Source organism: Salmo trutta, chromosome 2, assembly GCF_901001165.1.
Source record: "Salmo trutta chromosome 2, fSalTru1.1, whole genome shotgun sequence".
Lineage (NCBI taxonomy): Eukaryota > Metazoa > Chordata > Actinopteri > Salmoniformes > Salmonidae > Salmo > Salmo trutta.
In genome coordinates, this window is record NC_042958.1 from 15,713,090 (window position 1) to 15,723,608 (window position 10,519).

General features: G+C 39.9%; 1 protein-coding gene across 4 annotated transcripts; it reads left to right on the top strand.

Annotated features, from left to right (window-relative positions):
- The first annotated feature begins 77 nt into the window (after positions 1-77).
- Positions 78-9,232, top strand: LOC115152042 (polycomb complex protein BMI-1-A). Of its 4 annotated transcripts, none has more exons than XM_029696511.1 (10): positions 78-491; positions 4,409-4,539; positions 4,851-4,947; positions 5,180-5,235; positions 5,545-5,595; positions 6,021-6,141; positions 6,601-6,646; positions 7,234-7,332; positions 7,606-7,686; positions 7,975-9,232. In XM_029696511.1, the coding sequence occupies exons 2-10, from the start codon at positions 4,422-4,424 to the stop codon at positions 8,305-8,307; spliced, it is 1,002 nt and encodes a 333-aa protein (XP_029552371.1). In that variant the 5' UTR covers positions 78-491; positions 4,409-4,421; the 3' UTR covers positions 8,308-9,232. The 4 variants fall into 4 exon arrangements, with proteins under 4 accessions (XP_029552371.1, XP_029552395.1, XP_029552387.1 ...); XM_029696535.1 differs by having other exon boundaries at positions 83-491; positions 6,021-6,129; XM_029696527.1 differs by lacking the exon at positions 78-491 and adding an exon at positions 2,910-3,025.
- The last annotated feature ends 1,287 nt before the right edge of the window (positions 9,233-10,519 follow it).

Sequence of the window (10,519 nt, forward strand, 5' to 3'; positions counted from 1 at the left end):
TTACGAGATCATGATGGGCTTTGGATAACATATTCTTTGTGTCATTTTACGAAGCATCGTGAATTGGCGAGCCCCCGAATACACCGACACTAATTTCCAGGCCACCCTTAAGGAATGATACCACGTGACCAAAGCGGGGCGGTCGAACTACAAGCCATTTTGGGAACGGTGTCAGTTTCCACTGAGCCACACTGCTGCATTTTTCGAAGAGACTCATTGGGAACACAAACACACCGTTCGGAACGCACAGCCAAAAGTGAGAAATATTAGACAACAGAGGACACTACGCGCCCAAAGTGCATAGAAGGAGAACAATACGAATTTTACGCATCTGAAATGAGCCCCGGGTTGCCTGGCGCTCTCTGCAATTGACAGCGTCTGCAGCTTGTTTCAAGATGGCGGCTGAGCTCGTATTCATTTTCTGCTGATCGCCTCCTAACTTTCATTGTCTCTCCGTCTCCAATATCGCAGATCGCCAGCCGAGTCTCTAGGTATGTATTATTCGATATATTTTCTTACCAACGGATGAATAACGATTCAGTTTTCGCCGCGTATATGTGTTTTTCTGCGGGTTTAAATGCGTTTCCAGCCCGTGGTGGATGGGGCTTTGACGGTGTCTCGCACTCACGGACGTGTGGAGCTCTGTCCTCGCACTGCTTCTAAAATTGTGTTCCCTTCTTGCGCAAGCCTTGGTTTTGCGCTCAACAGACCAGCGCATTGAATTCTTTAGTAGTTAATGTAATTATCTGTTATGAGTGTCCATTGAGAGTGTTTCTGTGACATTGGTTAGATTTCCACAAAGCCAGTGATCTCAATCGAACAGGACCGAGATTGGTGAGGTGTTTACGGCAGCACACAGTCCAATGGTTCTCCTGGTCGGTTTGGTTCCATATACTGTCCCCATTTTATAGAAATATGATCCGTTGGATGTTGGGGACAGATCAGTGTGGTTGCATTACGCACATGTCATCAAGTGTTGTTTTTATGAACTTAACTTCCCTCTTGGTGAACGGGTCCTCTGTAGCCTGGTGGAGGGTAAACCATTTCAATGATTTACTGAAATATCATCACGATCAGTTAGTTAGTTGTTAAAGAAGGATTTGAATGTATAGGTCTACACGCAAGTTGACAAAGTAACGATATTGGCGCACATTAATCATGCATAAATCCAATTTTCAGATTTTTGTTACCATGATGTCAAGATGGTACAAAGGTCCATTGACTGATTCAGAACAAGGGTCCTCTCAATTAGCCAACCATCTTTGAATTCTCTGTAAAAGGCATATATTTACTATTGAGTTTCGTCACGACTTTATTGCGCAGGCTACGTGGCTCCATCTGCCAACATTATTTTTTTGAGGATTTTAAATTTTTTCCCCACTTTTGGAACCAACAATCTGACCGCTTATTGTTAACTCACAATGGCGCATAAACAAGTTTATAAAGCAGGAATATGCGTAAAAACCAACCATGCAAAGATCAAACATGTCAGACGGTTTGCACCGTGGTGGAATATTCTGTTGCTTGATTGGTTTGAAATGTGTTTGCATGAATCCATGGTGTCTGATATTTGTATGCTTTCCTTCTTAATAATCTCGTTATGACCAGTTTTTCAAGTGTGAGATTCTGTCATGTGGAAGGGAACTGTTTGGTGTGAAAGATAAATAGCCGAACGTTGTTTGACAGTTAATAACCTACCCATAGAGGATTTCTGCCAGATTAAGGTTGCCAATGTCGGTGCTAGTTGAAATTCTGGTGTAGCCTGATTTGTGTTGATATTAGGTTTCTGTTTGTGATACTTGTTGGAATGCAACTTTAACGCACAGCCAGGTAAATAGAGATTTCGACATTGACTGCTGACTTCTTGATGAATTATATGAAGTGAGGCCTCCTCTTTCCCATGTAGCGAAGTCTTCTGAAAATGGTGATGGAAATCTAGCTTTGATGAATAGATTAAGGTTCCATCCAAAAATAGAGAGAATGGTGCAGCATATATAGACCAAAACACCCACAGCCCTCGAAGACTAGCCTGTATTTTTGGAGAAAAATGTGACATGCATCTTTATCCATACTACATGACAATGTTGTAAATTCTATGTAGATTATACACAGACAATTTTCCACATTTTTTGAGGAAGGACTCGCCAATTCTACTTCCCGTTTTCAGCCATTCATTATAGCTAGATGGAGAAACCCAGGGTTGCAGCACACAGTTCATGGCCCAGAAGGTTGAGCTGAGTACAGTAGGCTAGATAGAATGCAAATCTAGCCAACATCGTTATTGATAATACCCTGTTCTGAGTCTCTCAACTACTTTTTTATTCAGTGCTTTATTTGTTGTTTGGCTGTGTCCTGTACGGATAAATGTGTTCCGTGATGAAGTTGGGATATGCGTGTTAAAGACTATCATTTACTCTACAAAGGCTCTGCTATATTACCAGTGGTAACAGTTGTGCAAACATCAGTAGTTAATCGATTGATGGCGTAACAGGCTAGCTGTTTGCATTGCAAACACGATGCGTGACAGCCACTGTAATGGCATTGTGGGGTCCTCCACAGCGTTACATTCAAATACACATTTTTAAGATATTTTTTTTACTGACCGGAAGAGCTGGGATATTCCACACCAGTGGCCTGTTGGCAGAGACAATATCGGTGTTTCTATATATTTGAACAAAGGTGCATCCTTATAAAATGACGATGGTTCTGTTTGCAAGCCCCGTAGGGTTTTTTTCACCATAGGCTACACGCAGAATCCGTTTAAATGTGCGGGTCACCTTTGATGCAGGCATGACCCAGTGCCAATCTCACTATGTTTCCTGTTTTGTCATGAGTTTTACTCCTAGTGCTAGGAAGCCAAAATCATCTGACACGCAGAATCAGTCATTTCTCCCTATGTTTTACCTGACGGCTCATGTGATCGCATCCTGTGTGTGAGAGAAATACAAAAAGCCATTGGGAAGAAGAAAAATGTCTAGGCTCCAAAAAGGCGTCACAACTAGACGAATATTCTGCAACTTATTTGGTAATTTCCCTCCCTCCAGACAGTCGTTTTTAAACCTCTTTCTACTCCACATTGCTGTTACCTGCTGGCTATTTGAATCTGACTGTTATGTGGCACTTCATTAGTGATCCATGTCGCGTTGGCTGAGCAGTGGCGAGGTTTCTCTCGGGCTTCAACTTCATACTGCCAGAGAAAAGACTTGGTCGAGTGATGTTGTTATTCTACTGTGCCGTGCACACGGGCTGCCTGTGCAGCGTGCACACAAACGACACAAGCAACGGAAACCGATTAGATTTATCCAAACTAATGCACAAAGCATGGGTAGCCTATACGGTTGGCGACATAGGAACTGAACGTAACAGGCTTCGGTGTGAAAAAATGTTCAACCCTATCGGGATTGCACTATGATTTTTGAGCGAGACGTTCTTTACAAAATGGCAGCCATGGTGCGGGGACGGACTGTAGTCTATTCTCTTCGCGAGGGAAGGACATATATTTATTTTCATATTATTCCCAGTAACATCATCAACGCGAGCGGTGATCTGGTCTTGGGCGAAGCAAATCTCTCCGTATTGGTCCCTGGCGAGATGCCAAGTAGTGGAACCTAAGTTGCCATAGAAACGGTAAGACTTTCCAAGTGTGTGTGTGTGTGTGTGGTTACACCTGACGCCGAGTCAATTAGCTGACGGTCTCCCGCATCCTCGAGAGTTGAACGATTAATTCATTGAAGAATGTGATATGAAATGTTGCAACTGGCCGGAATGATGTTGCTTATCATCGTGTTCCAATATTAGAAAGTAAGAGCCCCTCTGTGTTTTGGCACTTCTACACTGAATAGATACCCTGATTTAGGTTGGATAGGTCTACAGCGTGTCTTCGTTTTATAGGACTAGGGTACTATCACATTTCCTGAGCGACCAACGACCTCCGTTCTCCCGTATCTATCTATAGAGGACCGCTGGGAGGTAGGCTATATGAACCATCCCAATGAAAGGATTGATTTATGACAACGCAGCTCTTTCGGCTGTAGCTGTGCCCTCGACAAATCCACACGGATCGACTCCCACCAATTGTTAGCTATCAATCAACCTCTGGGTCAGCTTCTGAAAAACGACCAACTTCCCTGGTTATTATACTATTATCATAAAGTATGGGTGTTTCTCTAACAGTAGAACAACAACAACATCCTTCCAAATGGGTTTAAAGCGGTTTAATGAACGACCACTTTATCAAGCTGTGAAAGATCTGTATTCCCGATCCAATGATAGGCTTTCATTGTTGCTGTCTGTTTTTTTTCTTCTCAAAAGTATCCTCAACTTATAAAGTCTAAATTATATTTTTATTAACACGATATAGGCTACCTTCCTGTCAGATTGTGACTCTGTGCTCCTTTCTCCCTCGCAGGGATCTTCCTTCCATGACGATGCATCGAACAACCAGAATTAAGATAACGGAGCTGAACCCCCACCTCATGTGTGTGCTGTGTGGTGGATACTTCATCGATGCCACAACCATTATAGAATGTCTCCATTCATGTGAGTGACACTTGGCTGAATGTAGACATGGGAATTGGACCAATCATGATTGTTGCAAATTCACACTAATAGGTAGCTAGTTAAATACTCAAGTTTTTGTTGACCAATTTCACTCTCACATTCTCTTTTCACATAATTGCATTGGCCACACTATTTATGTCTAATTCACTAGATTCTACAAAGCAAATCGGGGTTTGGGGGGTGAATAACTGCTATATGATAAATGTAACTGGCATTTTTCATCGTTGGACTGTAGGGTATTGTGTTACCCACTGAGAAACTGATCCCGTTTTTTCCCCCTTGGGTTTCAGTCTGCAAGATGTGCATTGTGCGCTATCTGGAGACCAGCAAGTATTGCCCCATCTGTGACGTGCCAGTACACAAAACCAAGCCTCTGCTCAATATAAGGTAATTCATCACTTTGTTTCTTTTACATTTGTTCTATAGCCTTACATTGTTTTGTCGCATTTCTGCTGTTTCTCGCTATTATCCAATCCACCCAATGCAGTTAGATGTCATCAAAGGATTGGTCTAGTTGCATTAAAATGTTGCTACTTTCTCAACATCCATCAATTTATTAAAACCTCATAGCATGCAATGAGTTCTGGGTAAATATGACTGATTATGAACATTCTTCAAGGTCTGACAAAACCCTACAAGACATTGTCTACAAGCTGGTCCCTGGTCTCTTCAAAAGTAAGTGGAATGTGTTAAATCCCTCTCATCAGTCATGTCATTGTCTTGTTCTCTGTAACATATGTATTCTGTATCTACTAAATGGTTAATCCTGAATGGTTGATTATCCTGTTTAAAATCGGAGCTGCTGGCTTGTCTCCCCTGGAAAATGGTTTAAAACCCACCTGTGGACTGATTCTGGAAATGGGTGCTATATAGTTAAAGCATGAGGGTGCAATGCATCAGCCGATTTGATAATTCAATTTTTCAATTGGTTCTCTATCCCTATTCAAATAAACATTTGTGACAGTTTTTTTTCTCTCCCATTAGATGAGATGAAGAGAAGGAGAGACTTTTACGCGGATCACCCTTCTGTAGATGGTGAGTCTCTGCACTCTTTGTTGATAGTTGCTTTATTTCAGATTTTTTTTAAACTTGTATGACTGTGATATATGGTTGTCTCACCTAGCTACCCATATAAGAGCATATGCTAAATAACTCAAATGTAAATGTTAAGAAAAGGGTTCATGACCTTTCGTTCCTAGGTCAGATAGGGTGTAAGTCTACTGGAGATGTAAAAAGTGAATTGTCATTAAGTAGTTTTATTTCTAACAACAAAAATAATGGTCTATTTATTTCCTGCTCCAGTAAAATTCTATTGGTTTTGCCCTCTACAAACCCACTAAAATTAACTTCAATATTAGCTGATAGTATTCTCCTATAATGACAGGATTTCTAAGCTCTCAGTTTCACGGTTTTCCAAGTTTTTGGGAAAACTCATGCAACTTGGTAATTTGTGTCTGTAGCTACGACAAGGTCTAATGAGGATCGAGGGGAGGTGGCGGACGAGGACAAGAGAATCATCACAGACGATGAGATCATCAGCCTCTCCATTGAGTTCTTCGATCACAACAAGTACATCAACAAGTCTGTTACAGCCAGGCTTTTTAAAAATGATTCATCAGAAGGTCTAAGGAAGACAATTATGTTAGAACATTTATATATGTATATTTATTAGTTCAGTGTGTTCAAAAACTGATTAGGTCAGTTGTGTGTTTATTATTTATTATTCTGTAGTGACCCTGGTTTATAAGCGTGTATATGGATGTTGCCACTTGGCCATGCTTTTGTGGTGCAGTCGATGGTGCACTGGGCTTGGGGCCAGAAGGTTGAGGGTTTGAGCACCATTCCCTGCCTGTTTCATTACAATACATTACATGTTTAGTCATTTTAGTCATTTCATAGTCATTTTAATCTTGAGACTTTGGTTTTACTAGTGTTCTGCTTTTTTTTGTACATGAATTTCCAACCATGAAAATCTTGAGTGCATTATCAAGATGTTTTCTGACACATTTTGTAAAACAAGTGTAACATTGTTTTTCTCAGGGCTGAACAGACCGGCGTGACTGAGGACCAACTGACTAAAGAACAGGTAGGCCGCCTACGGCTGAAGCTCAGAAGCATTCTATATCAGATAGTTCTAACACTCTGTTGCTGCACAGAGCTTATTGCTTGGTTTCTGATATAAGATTGTTCTTAAATCTGGACCCTTAAAGAGCTTGTCTTCAAGTCTCACTGCATGTCTCATCTCCATTTTCCATGTTCTTTTATACTTTATTGCAAACAAGGGTACTGTATAAAGTGCAGGTTAGCCTTTTTTCAGCATAAATCTTGTTCTGGAGGCAGCTCTGCAGAGTGGTCACTAGCTGGCACAGCCACCAAGTCATATCTGATTTTAATCCTAACCTTAACCAAAAAGCACATTGTTCTTCACATACATTTTTACAATATAGCCAAATTGCTCAGTTCTTCCTCCAGGACAAGACTGTTGAGAATAAACATCAACCTGCATATAAAGTCCCTCAAATTAAAATGTCTTTAGGAACTGTAGCTCTCTTCTTTTCTCTTGCTATTTATTTTATTGTGTATTTGCTGCAGACAGCTTCAGTTTTCTGTCTGAGTTTGGTCTGTAGTGAAATGGAGGTTTGAGCTGATCTAAACGACTCTGTCGTCCTCCAGGTGAACAATAAGAGGTATCTGCAGTGTCCAGCAGCCATGACCATCATGCACCTGAGGAAGTTCCTCCGCAGTAAGATGGACATCCCCTGTACCTATCAGGTAAACATTTGTTTGGTTATATGAAATGACACAAGGGCAGCCATAACTCTTGCATCACCATTTTTTATTATTATAATATATATATTTTTTAAATAAGATGAATGTAACAACATTAGTACATATCACTGCAAGATCATTCTCTCATATGCTTCTCTTGAACCAATAAAAAAAAATCAAAGATATTCAGCAATTCTTGAAGGACAATGGAAGTTCAGTAGAATAAGTACTTGTTGGCCTATTTTTATAAATTATTTTGTAATTTCTACAATGTAGGTTGAAGTGATGTATGAAGATGAGCCACTGAAAGATTACTACACATTAATGGACATAGCCTACATCTACACCTGGAGAAGGGTAAGAAACATGATATTAAAGGGGAAGTTTGTACAAAAAAACATGCAATTAAAGGCAATGTAAACGTTTTTAACAAGTTGGAAGTAATGTTTTTTTTTGTGAATTATTGCATGACTTTTTATTTCAACCTTTGGCTCTGTGATATTTCTTAGGCCTACTTTAGAGTGTGGAATGCATGAAAGTTCACAGTTCAAAGTTCAAATGCTTTATTGTCCATGAAGGGAAAAAAATCATGATTGCCCTGCAAGTTGAGACAAAGTAGCTCTAAGTATTACAAATATTTTTCAGAATGGCCCTTTGCCGTTGAAGTACCGCGTCAGACCTAGCTGTAAGAAGATGAAGATGAGTCATCTGCAGCAGGAGGGCCAGAACAGCACTGGTCGGTCCACTGAGAGCGACTCAGCCAGCGACAAAGCCTGCAGCCCTGCCGCTGTCCCCTCCACCTCCTCATCCTTGCCCAGCCCTGGCACCCCGGTGCAGTCCCCACACCCACACTTCCCCCACATCTCCAAGCCCGTCAATGGAGCCTCCATCTCGGCCCCAGCTCCTACCAGACCCTTCCCCTTTGGAAAAAAAACACGGAAGGCCTCGCTGAATGGTTCTTCTGCATCCTCGGGATGACTGGCCTGAAATCCAGGCCGACAGCCAACGCCAGACCGCTCAGCTAATATCTTCATGCCAATGTAGTTCCATTGTTGTAGACGCTCTCTTTTTGTTGTTGTTGTTATAAATATATGATATCTGTTTAAGTAGTGGAAGTGAAGCATTTCAATAGGAACATAGCAGGGATGTGACATTAAGTTGGTGAAAGGGATGTTTGTGATAGATGAATGGTCGAAAATGAAAGCCCCCAAAAAGCTGCGTTTTATTTTACAGATGTGACTGAAGATGGCCTTTATATTATTTCCTTTATTTTAATTATTTTTTTCCATATCAGAATATACATGTGTTGACTCTTGTTAGTGTGTATTTCAGCCTATTGTTGTCAGATAAAGCATGGTAGAAACCTTTAGTCTTTACTAATATTTGAAACGTTGCATCTATTGTTCTTTCGATTTGGCTTTTGGAAAGCGTTTCACAGAGAAATATAATAATCAATATATTATGTGGAATCAACTATTGTAGTATTTGGCCCACGATTTTATGAGAAAACATATGAAAGATCTGCGTAAATGTACAGAGCTTTTATTAGGCTGTAGGCTACTCGGGAAAAAATCATCTTTTAGCTGCTGTGGAATCGAATTGCTTATATCCTCGACATCCCTGAACCCTTGAAGCAACCAAGCAGTTCAGAAAGTCCACACACACACACACCCATGTATATAGCGAAATATATGCATATTTAATCAGTAATTATGTCAAATACTGTCCTGAACCCCCCCCCCCTCCCCCCCACACACACACACACCTTAATTTCATGCTAGATGACAAATGTTTTTTGATGTCTCCCATGTTCTGCGTATTTGTATCTCTCGATTGTATGGACAACTATTGTATTGTTACTGTTGCACAGTATAACATCTAAATAAAACATTTTACACTTAAAGACGTTTTGGGTGTGTTTTTTTTTATTTTGTGATTGATACATCTGGTATTGTCCCCTCTTTGTAAGCATTTTGAAAATGTCTGTCATTTGTACAAATTTTCCTACATTTTAATCTATTTTAGTTTCATTCATGCATTGTTAAGTTAAATATCAGTTTTTTTGTTGTTCGAATAATAAGAAATCGCAGACAAAGCAGACCTCCAAGGACATTTTGAAAAGATGGCTCGTGCTGGCGCAGCATTGATTTAATTTAATTCACCAGAGACCACTAGTCGCAAATATATTTAGTGTTTTGAATAGGCCTAGAATATCCTTGACTTAGATATTTTCCGTCGCACTCAATATCTGTAGCAAGGATTATACTTTTAATGGGTGAAAGAAATTGCTGCTAACAAATTGAAAGAACACAGCTTTTCTTCAAATTACAAAACAGGTTTTCTACAGAAATCTACAAATGTATTTAGGTGCATTTCAGATCTAGATATTTTTTGTCAATTGCTTGTGGACTAACATGGAATATTGCAATATTTAAAAATTCCAATATTTGCATATCTTTTTTCGTCTGCCATCGAAGTGAACATTTCTCAATAGCTAAGGATTTAATGTTGAGGTCATTTTCCGTTGGCTACAAATAGATGCTATAAAAGACGTGTCATTAACTACAGTACACTGATGTTTCAAAGGAGATTCGTCTCCCCCACAAAAATAAACAGGTTTTTATTAGTTTATATTTAATACATAAAAAATATGGATTAAAATATAAATATTAAACTAGAAACTATCAACTTTTATTAAGCCAATTTTGCTCGTGGAGGAGAGACAAAGTGGAAATAGTGGTCAAAAGAACCAGAAAGTGGTTGACGTAGCCTAAAGCCACAATCCAACGATTTTCCAAATGTCATTCAATAATTTAACAAACTCATTTGTGATGGGTTTATAGTCTTGGTAAATGTGAGTAGTTTTACATTTCCAGATAACCTACATGTAGGCCTTTTTATCATCCCATATTCTTACTGAGCTGAGAGATATTGGGAAGTCTTACTGCGTTCACGTGCTAGTCGGAACTATAGGAAACTCGTACATTTCCGACTTGCTAACTGGTTATATATAGCCTACACGTGCGACTTCAATCAGTTAGGAAGTCGGACATGTCTGAGTTTCCTAGTTCAAACTAGCATTAGAACGCAGTATTAGTCCTCGGTTTATAGTGGTGAGTTAAAGGTATGGTATTCAGATTGGGACGTTGATGTTGACTTGCATGATGTGACTTAATTTGACACAATTTCG